Source organism: Mustelus asterias, chromosome 18 (genome assembly GCF_964213995.1).
Source record: "Mustelus asterias chromosome 18, sMusAst1.hap1.1, whole genome shotgun sequence".
In the NCBI taxonomy this organism is placed as follows: domain Eukaryota; kingdom Metazoa; phylum Chordata; class Chondrichthyes; order Carcharhiniformes; family Triakidae; genus Mustelus; species Mustelus asterias.
In genome coordinates, this window is record NC_135818.1 from 19,681,356 (window position 1) to 19,698,089 (window position 16,734).

The 16,734-nt window shown below is 46.5% G+C and overlaps 1 protein-coding gene across 1 annotated transcript in view; it reads left to right on the forward strand.

The window, feature by feature from the left end:
- The first annotated feature begins 11,334 nt into the window (after positions 1-11,334).
- Positions 11,335-16,734, forward strand: part of LOC144506983 (mitogen-activated protein kinase-binding protein 1-like) — a 287,588-nt gene continuing 282,188 nt past the window's right edge. Inside the window, exon 1 of the mRNA XM_078233486.1 lies at positions 11,335-11,458. Coding sequence (XP_078089612.1) covers positions 11,342-11,458 — 117 coding nt within the window. The 5' untranslated portion in view covers positions 11,335-11,341. The remainder of the gene's footprint in view (positions 11,459-16,734) is intronic.

The following is a 16,734-nucleotide window of genomic DNA, read 5'->3' on the forward strand; positions in this document are numbered from 1 at the left end:
GGCGCAACATCGAGGGCCGAAGGGCCTGTACTGCGCTGTAATGTTTTATGTTCTATGTTTGCTCAGATAAGTGAATTTACGATGGCAAAGAGGCGCGATTGGTGGGACTTTAATAGTTCATCTTTGCTGATGGAAAACACAATGTGTTGCATTGCAGTGACCTCTAGGGGACAGCATTTTCCCATAATCGACCGTTATTCCTGTTTGGAAAGTGTAAGAATGTCTTGAGCTTTTCTCTCCATAGAGGATTGGTACTCAAAGAAACAAATTGATAGAAATGTCATATTGCTCGAGATTTCATGAGATCGCATACATTCTGTGTAAATGTGGACCTTGATAAGATTGCAACAAATTTGGCTTCAACTGTTCTTGCTGCAATGTACCTGGATTCACTCAGGCTGCATTGCATAAGTTACATTATAATTTTTCCACAAAGTTGCACACCATTTTTAGAAAAACTTCATAAGTGTTGACTGCAAAGAAGCCATGGTCTTATCATATGGTGATAGTTGCTGCAATATTGTCTTGACAAAGCTGCAATGAGAGCAAATGTCCCATCATTGAACCAGAAAATAGGGTGGAACCAAGTAGCATCTGGATCCTGTTGAAGTTTTGTTTTTGTTCCAGCTAATTTCCAGCATATGAAAATTAGAGTTAATCCCTCGTACTACATTCCACCACCGCACCGCCCCCCCCAAGTCTCTGATTTTCCCAAATCAGGGACGCAGAATAGCAGGCAAAGAGTCCACAAGGCCGGAGGATCTGGAGGCCCAGCCCATCTTCACAGTATAGGCCACATTCAAATACACTGTGCCCTACACCCAATCTGATTAATGGTCTGACTGGTGGATGAGAATGGTGATTTTTGGGGCAGGAGGCTGTGGCTGGGAATCCATGGGAACAGAGCCCGACAGTCAGAGGTGAAAGGAATGATCCACGGGCATGATTCGGGACAAATGGTGTGAAAGGATGGTGAGGTGGGGGAGGAAATCCGGGTGCCACTGGCTCTAGGTGGGAATGGGAGCCCTTGTGAGGCCTGGGAGTTAGGTATGGAGCTGGAGGGAGGAATTGAGGGGAATGGAGGTGCTGGGGAATGGTGAGGGGACAGCTTTTCTGCTCTTGGCTCAGAGGAACTTAGGATCAGGTAAAGCTCTGAAACTTACATGGCCCTCTCTGGGCCAGTTATTTCCTCCTATCCATTCGTTGCTATGGACAACAACAGGTCAGGAATTCACCTGCAATAAGGTCACTGGTATCTCAATCTTAAGTAGGCCCACCCCTCCTTTTTGTTGGCACCTTGTCCATGGCTGGAACAGCCCAAGGGGTGGGAGTGCAACAGGTCAAGGTCCTGTTGGCGGGAGATTTAAAATCACCGCCATGATCTATGTTTTATTCAGACACTTGATAAAGCCATAGTTTGCTGTTGTGGTAAAAGGGTTAATAGTGAGCTGCAGATCTGTGTGGGTGCCTCTGGAATGCATTCATCAAACTAAAGCACATTCTTCACCAGAATCATCATTTTTCACAGAATCATAGAATCCCCACAGTGCAGAAGGAGGTCATTTGGCCCATCAAGCCCTGCATGGCAACAATCCCACCCAGGCCCTATCCGCGTGCTATTCCCCCTGAAACTAAGGGGCAATTTAACATGGCCAATCAACTTAACCCACCCATCTTTGGACTGTGGGAAGAAACTGGAGCACCCAGAGGAAACCCACGCAGATACGGGGAGAACGTGCTGGCTCCACATAAACAGTCAGTCATTCGAGGCTGAAATCAAACCCGGGTTCCTGGCTCTGTGAGGCAGCTTTACCAACCACTGTCGTGCCATTGTTGAAGTGCAAAGCAGAAGTGTAAGGGAATATGATCGCAGTATAGCAATGCATAATAGACTGTATATCTATTTGGATTATTATAGATTTATGTAGCACAGGGGAAGCCATTTGACCCATTGGGTGTAGATGAGAATATAGAACTTGAAACACAAACGGACCAGCCATGATCTTATCAAATGGCAGAGCAGGCTCAATGGGCCGAATGGCCTATTTCTGCTTCTATTTTATATGTTTGTATTGTGTCTGTGTCACCTTTATGAAAAAGCTGCCTCAACCCCCTCGTCTTTTCCCATTTCTGAGCAATGTTTTCATAGAATCCCTACAGTGCAGAAGGAGGCCATTTGGCCTATCGAGTCTGTACCGACCACAATCCCACCTCGGCCCTATTCCCATAATCCTCTCTTACCCTGTTAATCCCCCTGAGGAGACACGAGAAGAAAGTGCAAACTCCACCTAGACAGTGACCTGAGGCTGGAATTGAACCTGGGTCTCTGGCGCTGTGAAGCAGCAGTGCTCACCACTGCACCACCATGCCACTCCTTTTCCCTTTAAGTATTTGTTTGTTTTCCCAGTGAATCTACTTCAGACAGGGTTCCAGATCCTAACAATTAGCTGTGTTTAAAAAAAAAATCTCCTCATTCCCCTTTGGTTCTTGCTGAAATACCTGTAAACTGTTCCTCCAGTCGCCAACCCTCCTGCCAGTGGAAACGGTTTCTCCCCATTTAACTCTATCAAAAGCCCATGAGGAATGGGTTGGCCATTAAGATCCTTGAAGCTACTGCATGATTGAATGAGATCACGACTGATCTGCACCTCAGCTCAAGCTGGTGAACTGGTGCGGCAACAATAATCTCGCCCTCAATGTCAATAAAACAAAGGAGATTGTCATCGACTTCAGGAAGCGTAAAGGAGAACATGCCCCTGTCTACACCAACGGGGACGAAGTAGAAAGGGTTGAGAGCTTCAAGTTTGGTGTCCAGATCATCAACAACCTGTCCTGGTCCCCCCCCCCATGCCGACACTATAGTTAAGAAAGCCCACCAACGCCTTTACTTTCTCAGAAGACTAAGGAAATTTGGCATGTCAGCTACGACTTTCACCAACTTTTACAGATGCACCATAGAAAGCATTCTTTCTGGTTGTATCACAGCTTGGTATGGCTCCTGCTCTGCCCAAGACCGCAAAGAACTACAAAAGGTCGTGAATGTAGCCCAATCCATCACGCAAACCAGCCTCCCATCCATTGACTCTGTCTACACGCTGCCTCGGCAAAGCAGCCAGCATAATTAAGGACCCCACGCACCCCGGACATTCTCTCTTCCATCTTCTTCCTTCGGGAAAAAGATACAAAAGTCTGAGGTCACATACCAACCAAGTCAAGAACGGCTTCTTCCCTGCTGCTGTCAGACTTTTGAATGGACTTACCTCGCATTAAATTGATCTTTCTCTACATCCTAGCTATGACTGTAAAACTACATTCTGCACTCTCTCCTTTCCTTCTCTATGAACGGTATGCTTTGTCTGTATAGCGCGCAAGAAACAATACTTTTCACTGTATGTTATTACATGTGACAATAATAAATCAAATTAAATCAAATCAAACCCACCCTTGATCCCTACCCCTATGTATACAAGAATAGTACTAGGCCTTAATGGTATTATCGTTAGACTATTAATCCAGAAACTGAGCTAATGTTCTGGGGACCCGGGTTCGAATCCCGCCACGGCAGCTGGTGAAACCTGAATTCAATAAAAAATATCTGGAATTAAAAATCTACTGATGACCATGAAACCATTGCCGATTGTCAGGAAAAACCATCTGGTTCACTAATGTCCTTTAGGGAAGGAAATCTGTCCTTACCCAGTCTGGCCTGTCCTGGAGCCACAGCAATGTGGTTGACTCTCAACATCCCTCCAAGGGCAAATCGGGATGGGCAATAAATGCTGGCCCAGCCAGCGACGCCCATGTCCCATGAATGAATAAACAAAAATGTGAGGATGTACAATCATTATTAGAAAAGGCCTGTTCTTTTGAAAAGGGAATGCTGAGGGGTGATCTCTTCATATTGGTAATTATTGAAAGGATTCAATATTTAGAGGGACATTATGTTTGTTTCCTCATTGACTCAGCATTCACATAGGTCTAGATTTCCACTACCATTTGTGTGAAAAAATGTCCTGACATCATTCTGGAATGGCGTGGTGATTTGTGGTGATTATCCCTTTAAGGGCAACACAGCAGAGTAAGGGTCACCTGGCTTGGAGGACCAATTGGGATGCAGAGTAGAGAATCCAGGGGGTGGAGCTCTCCCTTAGGCATAGAAACCCTACAGTGCAGAAGGAGGCCATTCGGCCCATCGAGTCTGCGCCGACCACAATCCCACCCAGGCCCTACCCCCACATATTTACCCGCTAATCCCACTAACCTACGCATCACAGGACTCTAAGGGGCAATTTTTAACCTGGCCAATCAACCTAACCCGCACATCTTTGGACTGTGGGAGGAAACCGGAGCACCCGGAGGAAACCCACGCAGACACGAGGAGAATGTGCAAACTCCACACAGACAGCGACCCGAGCCGGGAATCGAACCCGGGACCCTGGAGCTGTGAAGCAGCAGTGCTAACCACTGTGCTACCGTGCCGCCCCAGGCAGGAGACACATAGGGCAGACATGCTGGCTGCTGTACTGCAGTACAGTTTTTCTTATTAACAAATATCTTTTGCGTTTTTAGTGAAGTCTTTGAAAGTGTATCAGTACATCTGGCAACGAGAATAAAATTATCCTGTTTTAATCGAACTCTGAAAAAAGTACTCCAGATAGGATCTGACCAAGGTTTGTAGAATCATTTCCTTAATTCTGCATTTCAAAACTTTCAAAATAAAGGTACTTTTTGTACCTGTGCACAAACTTTTAGTCATCTGTGCACATGAACACCTAAAACTCCTTGATCTTCATGCATGTTAATAGAGTCTAAGCTGGTTGGTGAAGACACAGAGCTTTACTTTCCCAAGAAAATTTACTGACTCTGTTCCGTCTCATACCTCTCCTCCAACGTCCAGTGTTCCACCTATCCTCTATTTATATGTGACCAAAGTACTTAATTAAACAATGCCGCTCATCTGTGCAGCTTAACAATTTAAACATATCATTAACAATGCACACCTCCTAGTCTCTTGTCACAAAGAAAATATTCAATTCAGTCTGCCACAGATCCAAATACTGTTTACACTCAACTCTGTCTGCCATGGCTTTTCCACTTACTTATCCTTTCTATGTAGCTTTCCCCTAATGTCCCCAGCAAACTAGCTTTAGAAGTCTATGCACTCAGCTTGACTAGATACAGGCATTTACATTTGACCATTGCATGTATGAGTGACACAGGTGAGACACAAGATTGGAACTTGAAATTACCCGGCCGTCAGGTTTCAGATCTCAAATTGAAAATCATCCAATTCATTGCTACTTGGGAAGAGCTGGGAGCCCAGTATCGATACCTGGAGAACACCAACTGTAACATTCCGAAAATCACAACATTCCCTTTACCTCGAACCCTGTCTCCTACATTCCAACCAAATACCAATTAGTGTAACAACTGTGTTGAGGAGACAGAATAGAGATAAAGGGAATGTTGTGATTTTCGGAATCTTACAATTGGTGTTCGGCAAGGTGGCACAGTGGTTAGCACTGCTGCCTCACAGCGCCAGGGACCCGGGTTCAATTCCCAGCTTGGGTCACTGTCTGTGTGGAGTTTGCATGTTCTCCCCGTGTCTGTGTGGGTTTCCTCCAGCTGCTCCGGTTTCCTCCCACTGTCGGAAAGACGTGCTGGTTAGGTGCATTGGCCATGCTAAGTTCTCCCTCAGTGTTACCCGAACAGGCGCCGGAGTGTGGTGACTAGGGGAATTTCACAGTAACTTCACTGCAGTGTTAATGTAAGCTTTACTTGTGACTAATAAAGAAAATAAACAAGATCGCTTCTTTCAATCTTCTTAATAGAAACTAGAAGCAGGAGTTAAGCCATTCGGCCCTTCGAGTTTGCTCCGCCATTCATTTGATCATGGCTGATCATCGACTTCAATATCCTGATTCCCCCATTCCCTCCATATCCCTTGATCTCTTTAGCCCCAAGAGCTATATCTAATTTCTTCTTGAAGTCACACAATGTTTTGGCCTCAACCACTTTCTGTGGTAGTGAATTCCACACATTCACCACCCTCCGGGTGAAGAAATTTCTCCTCACCTCAGTTCTAAAAGGTTTACCCCTTATCCTCAAACTATGTTCCCTAGTTCTGGACTCTTCTACCATTGGGTACATTCTTTCTGAATCTATCTTGTCTAATCCTGTGAGAATTTTGTAAGTTTCTATGAGATCCCCTCTCATTCTTTTAAACTCCAGTGAATATAATCCTAACCGACTTAGTCTCTTCTCATATGACAGACCTGCCATCCCAGGAATCAGCCTGGTAAACCCTCTATAGCAAGGACATCCTTCCTCAGATAAGGGCCTCCTGTATGGATATGACCAGCATTGTGTTGGGTGATGACACACTCTTTATTGGTTGGGGTATACATGAGGTACAAGGTTAGTAACAAATTATGTCATTATTTTGGCCTTTTCTCTCCATTGCGTAGATACTTTGGCTGTTGTATTTTTGGTTCCTCTCACAGGTGATTCTCACATCCTTATGAATAGTTTCATTCATTCTGATATCTTTGTTTAAATAATGTGTCCCGGATTTAAAAAAACAGAAAGGTTTGTTTTTAACACCTTTTAAACCTATTCTACGCCCCGACAGGATTTTTCCCACAACTTCAAACAGGAAAGCATCAAGTCAGAGCTTATTTCAGACTTTATTCAGCAAATTTTATTTAGAACAAAGAAAAGTACAACACAGGAACAGGCCCTTCGGCCCACCAAGCCTGTGCCGATCATGATGCCCTAACTAAACTAAAAAAACCCTTCTGCCCTTACTCAGTCCGTATCTCTGTATTCCCTCCCTATTCATCCACCCATCCAGATGCCTCTTAAATATTGCTAATGTATCTCCTTCCACTGCCTCTTCTGGCATCCCAGGTGCCCACCACTCTCTGCGTGAAAAACTTCCCCCAAACATCTCCCTTAAACCTTCCCCCTCTCACCTGGAACCTATGCGCCCCCCCCCCCCCCCCCAAAACTCTGCCAGTTGTTATGATCTGGAATGCACTATCTGAAAGGACAGTAGAAGCTAATTCAATAGAGAATTGGATAAATATTTGAAGGGAAAAACATGGCTGTGGAGAAAAAGAGAGAGGGGGCTATCACTACCAGAAATTTGCATAAGCATGATGGGCAAAGTGACCTCCCTTTGTGCTGATTTCTATGGAGTGAACTAACTCCTTGAGATAAAAATAATAAATGTTTGCAAATTCCATGCTAATCTTCAATGATTGTTTTCTGATTATCTCATGTCATGTGAAAACTAATTGACCAGAGTGTTCTAAACTGTTTGATAATTTAAATGAAACATAAAGATTCCTCCAGCAGTTATGAATTTGAATAACTCTTTTCTTGATTCAAAGGATAGTATCACCCTGGGCACAACTGAGCTAATAACAAAGATATGGCTGGTGAGAATTTGTAATCTGATTCATTCTTCTATTCTGTAGCCTTGATCTTATCTTATCATTGTCTATGACACAATGGGCCTGATTTTTGATTCAGGGTCTGAAACCTGATACCTGGGTAATTACAAGTCCCAATCTCGTGTCACTCACACAATGCAATGGACAAATGTAAATGCCCTTCTTGTGGCAATCTGAGTATACATGTAATATATATCACTCGGGGTGACGTGTTCCTAAGGCACAAAAAAATTATAACCTATGTAAATAAAACTTGATTTTTGTTTTGCAAAATTTGCTGAAGCAAAAAATGGCTGCCATAAGTCATCTGATGCCTGGAATGGTAAGATGACCATGAAGGCATTGTATGGATTGCACTGGAGACATGCTCTGACATGTTGCTCCTAGGATCTGACATCTGGGATTGCCAATGTTTATTTCAAAAAAGGAACTACTGAAAGGAAATGAATGTCATTTGCATCTTTATAAGCTTACCCCCCCCCCCCCACCCAGCTGAGCCCAAGACAATAGCTGCCTGGAAGAGGATCATCAATATGGATGGTGACCATTTCAGAGGCTAATGACTAGACATTATAAGACATAAACCAAAAGCCAATCTAGACACCAGATAAACATCCCTTTGTGGAAGAAGGAGGTCACATGACTCAGGTGACCATTTTGAAATCTCAATAGAAATTGAGAACTCAGAGACAGGGCATTTATCTCTAACCTATTGGGTGACATGGTGACGCAGTGGTTAGCACTGTTGCCTCACAGCGCCAGGGACTTGGATTTGATACCTGGCTTGGGTCACTGTCTGTACAGAGTCTGCATGTTTTCCCCGTGTCTGCATGGGTTTCCTCCGGGTGCTCCAGTTTCCTCCCACAGTCCAAAAGATGTGCAGGTTAAGTGCATTGGCCACGCTAAATTCTCCCTCAGTGTATCCGAACAGGTGCCGGAGTGTGGCGACTAGGAGATTTTCACAGTAACTTCATTGCAGTGTTAATGTAAACCTACCTGAGACTAATAAATATACTTTAAACTTAACCTACAAATACCTCCTGCACTCCAGACTGACCAAGCAACCTGTAACAAATCCTCCTTAAAGCCTGTTTATCTGGAAGCCTCTGGCCACTGTTTGCCAAGCAGACCAAGTCTATGTACCTCCTCCCAGTTCATCACCATCAACTTGAAAGGAATTCTGCACTTCTGTCTTCAGCCAGGAACCCACCTGAACTGGACCTGTTCCTTGAAGGAACCCCTCTGGATTTTCATTTTTTAGACTCTGGCAAACACGTGAACTGATTTCCATTTCCATGTTTCTTTTTACTATCAAGGTATCCATAGTTGTAAAACCTCCCTTTCCAATTGTATACTTGTGTGTGTATGTTGGTACGTGTATGAAGTTGCGATTACCCCCAGTACACTGTTTACAGACCAATGTCAAGAGAATAAAGTAGTTCAGTTTTGCCTCTCTCTCATGTCCACAACACCAGGTGTATATATGATGCATGTCAGTCTGGGTGTATATTCAATGTATATTAGTTTGGGTGTATTTGTAATGTCTTGATGTCCAGGTGTATATGCAATGTGCATCAGTCTGCATGTATGTGTGATGTGTATCAGTCTGGGTGTATTTAAGATGTGTATCCGATAGGTGTCAATGCAATGTGTATCAGTCTGACTGTATATGCGATGAGTGTCAGTCTGCGTGTATTTGAGATGTGTAAGAAAATGTGCCCCAGTCTGGCTGTATATCTGACCTGTTCCTTTGAGTTGGGAGTCTATCCCTGTGAGTTATACGATGAGCCTGACAGATGCTGCTTGTTTGAGTGTGCCATATCTCGATACGTTTGGCAGTGTGTATACTCACTGTGTAATGTTTGTGTGTACCTTGGGCAGTGTGTATACTCACTGTGTAATGTTTGAGTGTACCTTTGGCAGTGTGTACACTCACTGAGTGTACCTTGGGTAGTGTGTACACTCACTGTTTGCATGTACCTCTGGCAGTGTGTATACTGCAATGTTGAGTGTACAGTGAGTGTACTCTGGCAGTATATACTCTCTGCAATGTTAAGTGTACACTGTGAGTGTACCCCTGGCAGTGTGTATACTCACTGTGCAGTGTTGAGTGTACACTGTGTGTGTACCCCTGGCAGTGTGTATACTCACTGTGCAGTGTTGAGTGTAACTGTGAGTGTACACTGGCAGTGTGTATACTCACTGTGCAGTGTTGAGTGTACACTGTGAGTGTACACTGGCAGTGTGTATACTCACTGTGCAGTGTTGAGTGTAACTGTGAGTGTACACTGGCAGTGTGTATACTCACTGTGCAGTGTTGAGTGTACACTGTGAGTGTACACTGGCAGTGTGTGTACTTACTGTGTAGTGTTGTGTGTACACTGTGTGTGTACCCCTGGCAGTGTGTATACTTACTGTGCAGTGTTGAGTGTACACTGTGTGTGTACCCCTGGCAGTGTGTACTCTGTGCAATGTTTGAGTGTACACTGTGAGTGTACCTCTGGCAGTGTGTATACTCACTGTGCAGTGTTGAGTGTACACTGTGTGTGTACCCCTGGCAGTGTGTATACTCACTGTGCAGTGTTGAGTGTACACTGTGAGTGTACCTCTGGCAGTGTGTATACTTACTGTGCAGTGTTGAGTGTACACTGTGAGTGTACCTCTGGCAGTGTGTATACTCACTGTGCAGTGTTGAGTGTACACTGTGAGTGTACCTCTGGCAGTGTGTATACTTACTGTGCAGTGTTGAGTGTACACTGTGAGTGTACCTCTGGCAGTGTGTACTCTGTGCAATGTTGAGTGTACACTGTGAGTGTACCTCTGGCAGTGTGTATACTTACTGTGCAGTGTTGAGTGTACACGGTGTGTGTAACCCTGGCAGTGTGTATACTTACTGTGCAGTGTTGAGTGTACACTGTGAGTGTACCTCTGGCAGTGTGTACTCTGTGCAATGTTGAGTGTACACTGTGAGTGTACCTCTGGCAGTGCGTATACTCACTGTGCAGTGTTGAGTGTACACTGTGAGTGTACCTCTGGCAGTGTGTATACTTACTGTGCAGTGTTGAGTGTACACTGTGAGTGTACCTCTGGCAGTGTGTACTCTGTGCAATGTTGAGTGTACAATGTGAGTGTACCTCTGGCAGTGTGTATACTTACTGTGCAGTGTTGAGTGTACACTGCGTGTGTAACCCTGGCAGTGTGTATACTCACTGTGCAGTGTTGAGTGTACACTGTGAGTGTACCTCTGGCAGTGTGTATACTCACTGTGCAGTGTTGAGTGTACACTGTGAGTGTACCTCTGGCAGTGTGTATACTTACTGTGCAGTGTTGAGTGTACACTGTGAGTGTACCTCTGGCAGTGTGTACTCTGTGCAATGTTGAGTGTACACTGTGAGTGTACCTCTGGCAGTGTGTATACTTACTGTGCAGTGTTGAGTGTACACTGTGTGTGTAACCCTGGCAGTGTGTATACTTACTGTGCAGTGTTGAGTGTACACTGTGAGTGTACCTCTGGCAGTGTGTACTCTGTGCAATGTTGAGCACTGTCGGAGGGGGCGATGTGTCTGTGAGGTTTCCTCGGGACCAGGCTCTGGGGATCGGGGTTTGCAGGAGCGGATCGGCCCGGGGGCTGCGGGCTGTGTGGATGTGAGGAGCCCCCTCCCACCCCGGGGAGGACGGGCTCAGCCCCCCCCAGTGTCCCGGGGCTGCTGCAGGAGAGCGGGGGGCAGTGCCCGCCACCCAGCCGCTCCCAGTGGACGGGGCAGCGGCCGAGGACAGAGATTGGAGGCGGGCGGAGATCGCGGAGCGGCTCCGGGACGGGGGGCTGAGCTCTGGGGCTGGGGGAAGAGGGGAGAGGAAGGGGAAGGGGGGATGCTTGAGGAACCATGGCCGATGTCGGGACCCCCACCATCACCACCAGGATTAAGAAGCTGCTCCGCTCCCCTTCGCTCAAACTGCGGAGAAGCAAACACCAGAGCGCCGGCAAGAATATCTCTGAGAAGGTGAGTGTTTTACTCTGGGCTGGAGACAGAGACTGAGCAGGGGAAATATCCCAGCCTCACAACACTGACAGCCAGAGCACCAGGACAGGAGACTGGGTAAAACCAACAGAAACCAGGGGGAAATCTCCCAGACACAGAGGGATGGAGACAGGAGTTCATTTGCAGAAAGATTAATTGCATTAAGTAAAGGGGTTGGAAGGGAAAGCTATAACCTGGTCTGGGCAGCATTATCAGCAAGTACAGCTAAGCAGGAATGATCCCGATTGGAATTTGCGGTGGATTATCACTCGGTTCCTGCTGCTGAGGCTGCAGTTTCCCCCGTCTGTCTCAGAGATGTGGGGCATTATTTGTACCTGGAGTGTTTCTCTTCCAGCTCTGATCCCCACACTGTCAGCAATCCGGGTTCGTGTTGTATTCCACTTCACTTTCACCCGGAGGGTCCAGACCCACTCTGCTGCCAATCTGCATCGCAAGAGGGGATTTTCACAGTAACTTCACTGCAGTGTTAATGTAAGCCTACTTGTGAAACTAATAAATAAACTTAACATTATTTACACACTCTCTCCATCCTGAGTTTCATTATTCACACTCTCTCCATCCGGAGTTTCATTATTCACACTCTCTCCATCCAGAGTTTCATTATTCACACTCTCTCCATCCTGAGTTTCATTATTCACACTCTCTCCATCCGGAGTTTCATTATTCACACTCTCTCCATCCAGAGTTTCATTATTCACACTCTCTCCATCCGGAGTTTCATTATTCACACTCTCTCCATCCGGAGTTTCATTATTCACACTCTCTCCATCCAGAGTTTCATTATTCACTCTCTCTCTCTCCATCCAGAGTTTCATTATTTACACTCTCTCCATCCAGAGTTTCATTATTCTCACTCTCTCCATCCAGAGTTTCATCATTCACACTCTCTCCATCCAGAGTTTCATTATTCACACTCTCTCCATCCAGAGTTTCATTATTCTCACTCTCTCCATCCAGAGTTTCATCATTCACACTCTCTCCATCCAGAGTTTCATTATTCTCACTCTCACTCTCTCCATCCAGAGTTTCATTATTCTCATTCACACTCTCTCCATCCAGAGTTTCATTATTCTCACCCTCTCCATCCAGAGTTTCATTATTCTCACTCTCACTCTCTCCATCCAGAGTTTCATTATTCTCAATCTCACTCTCTTCATCCAGTTTCATTATTCACACTCTCTCCATCCAGAGTTTCATTATTCTCACCCTCTCCATCCAGAGTTTCATTATTCTCACTCTCACTCTCTCCATCCAGAGTTTCATTATTCTCATTCACACCCTCTCCATCCAGAGTTTCATTATTCTCACCCTCTCCATCCAGAGTTTCATTATTCTCACCCTCTCCATCCAGAGTTTCATTATTCTCATTCACACCCTCTCCATCCAGAGTTTCATTATTCTCACCCTCTCCATCCAGAGTTTCATTATTCTCACCCTCTCCATCCAGAGTTTCATTATTCTCACCCTCTCCATCCAGAGTTTCATTATTCTCACTCTCACTCTCTCCATCCAGAGTTTCATTATTCTCATTCACACTCTCTCCATCCAGAGTTTCATTATTCTCACCCTCTCCATCCAGAGTTTCATTATTCTCACTCTCACTCTCTCCATCCAGAGTTTCATTATTCTCATTCACACCCTCTCCATCCAGAGTTTCATTATTCTCACTCTCACTCTCTCCATCCAGAGTTTCATTATTCTCATTCACACTCTCTCCATCCAGAGTTTCATTATTCTCACCTTCTCCATCTGGAGTTTTATTATTCACACTCACTCTGTATCTGGGCTGTCACTTTTGATTTTGTCAGTGCTTGTGGGACTTTCTCCTTGGACCGATCCGTGTGTAGCCATTTGCACTTCTCTGGAAGAGCTGTTAGAATTTCACAGGTAATTCCCCATCACAGTCTCTTGGTCTGATCATGGGCTGTTAGCGATCGACTCAATAAGAAGTTGCGGAGATGATTGTCAGGACAGAGTTGATGGAGGGAGAGTGAACGAGCATGTTGCTGATATATTGAAATGTCTCCAGTGGAGGTCAGTCTGGTTCATTGAGACAAGTTTTGACATTCCATGATATTTTGTTATCAGATGGGATGATGGTCATTTCCATTTACACTTGTGCTGAATCAAGACAGCTTCGTTCCACTTCTATTCTGCGCAAAGTTTCAGGGTGCAAGGGAAACCCAGCTGCCATAGAAGATTAAAAATAGCACAGTCTGTAACACGGTGAACTTAAGTGAATGGCTGCATTTAATTGAATGCAAGTATATTTCGTTAGTTAAAAACTTCCTTCCTCCTCTTGCTTCCCTCAGTAACACATTGCTCATTAACTGTCAACAGAGGTTGAGGGGCGACCTGATAGAGGTCTATAAGATTATGAGGGGCATGGACAGAGTGGATGGTCAGAAGCTTTTTACCAGGGTGGAATAGACAATTACTAGGGGGCATAGGTTTCGGGGCAAAGTTTAAAGGAGATGTACGAGGGTGGTGGGTGCCTGAAACTCGCTGCCGGGGGGAGGTAGTGGAAGCAGATACGATAGTGACTTTTACGGGGCATCTTGACAAATACATGACTAGGATGGGAATAGAGGGATATGGTCCCCAGAAGGGTAGGGGGTTTAGTTCAGACGGGCAACATGGTCGGTGCAGGCTTGGAGGGCCGAAGGGCCTGTTCCTGTGCTGTAATTTTCTTTGTTCTTTCTAACTGTGTAACTTCCATGATTGTGTAAGCACTCTTGTCCCTGGACATCTCATTGTTAGGAGTCTCACAACACCAGGTTAAAGTCCAACAGGTTTATTTAGGAGCAAAAGCCACTAGCTTTCGGAGCGCTGCTCCTTCGTCAGGTAAAAGCTAGTGGCTTTTGCTACCAAATAAACTTGTTGGACTTTAACCTGGTGTTGTGAGACTTCTTACTGTATTTACCCCACTCCAACGCTGGCATCTCCACATCATCTTATTGTTGCCAGGTTGGGACCGCTGTGGTCTGTACATTGTTCAAGTTCAAGCACTCGGGCTTTTGAAAACCTGAGCACGTTCAAAGGAAACCAGGCATCAGGCAAGTGCAATTGATGCTTCCTTCCAAGGTCCTGAGGAGGAAGTTAAAATGGAATGGACGGCAGGATATTGCTCCGAGCAGGATATTGCTACTCTCCCCGTGTTCTTTGATGGTCTTTGTGCCAGAATTCTGGTGACTTCAACAAAAGTGCTGGCCTGGGTAAACGTAGCTTGCAGCAAAGGCAAGTGCGCTTTTCAGGGCAATGGGAAGACCTTACTTTTTAGCACCCACTACTGCACTCCCAGCCCCCCACCCCCCCACACTCTCCACACACCTACCCAGCGCCCCCCCCCCACACTCTCCACACACCCACCCAGCGCCCCCTCCCCACACTCTCCACACACCCACCCAGCGCCTCCCCCTCAAGCTCTTCACACCCCCCCCAGTGCCCCCCCACCCCCCCACGCTCTCCACACACCCACCCAGCGCCCCCTCCCCACACTCTCCACACACCCACCCAACGCCTCCCCCTCAAGCTCTCCACACCCCCCCCCAGTGCCCCCCCACGCTCTCCACACACCCACCCAGCACCCCCCACACTCTTGACACACCCACCCAGCACCCCCCAGCCCCCACGCTCTCCACACACCTCCCAGCCCCCCCCCACCCCCCCTGCTCTCCACACACCTCCCAGCGCCCCCCCTACCCCCCCACGCTCTCCACACACCCACCCACCCCCCCGTGCTCTTCACACACCCACCCAGTGCCCCCCACCCTCCCCATGCTCTCCATACACCCACCCAGTGCCCTCTCACGCCCTCCATACACCCACCCACCCCCTCCCCTCCCCACCCCCCATCCAGCGCCCTCTGGATTTCTTTGATTCTCAGAGCTAGGGTGCGCCATGAATAACAGCAATAACACAGCAAATAAAGAACCCACAATACTCTTCACAGACGTGCAAGAAAAAGTAAAGTTTATTTCTTAGTGTCACAAGTAAGCTTACATTAACAATGCAATGAAGTTACTGTGGAAATCCCCTGGTCGCCACACTCCAGCACCTGTTCAGGTACACTGAGGGAGAATTTAGCATGGCCAATGCACCTAACCAGCACATGTTTGGACTGTGGGAGGAAACCGGAGCACCCGGAGGAAACTCCGGATGGAGAGAGTGTGAATAATGAAACTCTGGGTGGAGAGAGTGAGTGTGAATAATGAAAGAGACACGGGGAGAATGTGCAGACTCCACACAGACAGTGACCCAAGCTAATGGAGATGGGCTGGAGAAGGTTGCAGATTGGAGGACAGAGGGAGGACGTAGGGAGATTATAGTCATAAAGCTGTGAATTTTAATTGTAAGGAGTTGTGTGACTGGAGACCAGAGTAAGTTGGTCCCCAGTCACACAAGTCCCCCAGTCCCCAGTAAGTTGGATGATTAGGGAATGGGACTTGGTACAGGATGGTATATGAGTGGCGGAACTATGGATGAGCTGAAATATATTATGTATAAAGAGGGATGAGCGGGTGGAAAAGCACTGGAGTAGTCCACCCGGGAGTGTCAGAATCATGGATAAGGATCAGATTGAATGAACTAGGATGGGACAATGTTACAGAGTTTAAATTCGATGGAGAGGATAGGGAGTGAGGTGTCAGGTCCAGGATCATATAGGATGTCAACAGTTTTGACTAGCCTGGGGTAGCTGTCAGGGAGGGTGCTGGAAACTGTGGCAAGGGCACGGAGTTTGTTGGGCACGGTGGGCACACGGTCCCTGGTTTTGATCTTCCTGGTCCTTATCCAGAGGAAACTTCAGCTCCTGAGTCTGGGTACTGGATAAGTCATGTGAGAAGACAGAAATGATGAAGGACTCAAGAGAAAAGAGCCGGGAGCCAAGGATGGATCGTTGGGGACTTGTACAGTGCAGGAGTGGGATGAGAAGCCACATTTGGAGATGCTGTGACTCTGCCTGGAGTGAATCCAAGCTACAGCAATCCCAAGGTGGGTTGCCGAGGAAGAATGTCCGCCAGTCTTCACTTGAGCAGCTTGTGTGATAATGGAGGGGCATTGTACGCAAGTCTAGTCCTGGCCTTATGAAATCCAGGTGCCACTTTTAAGTAGGGGACAAGGGTTAATCGACAGTGGTCATGGGTGGCTCATTGTCTCCCCCTCTACCTAGCCAGACAGCAGGTCTTGTGGTGCAGTGGGTAGTGTCTCTGCCTCTGAGGCAGAGGTTCCGGGTTCAA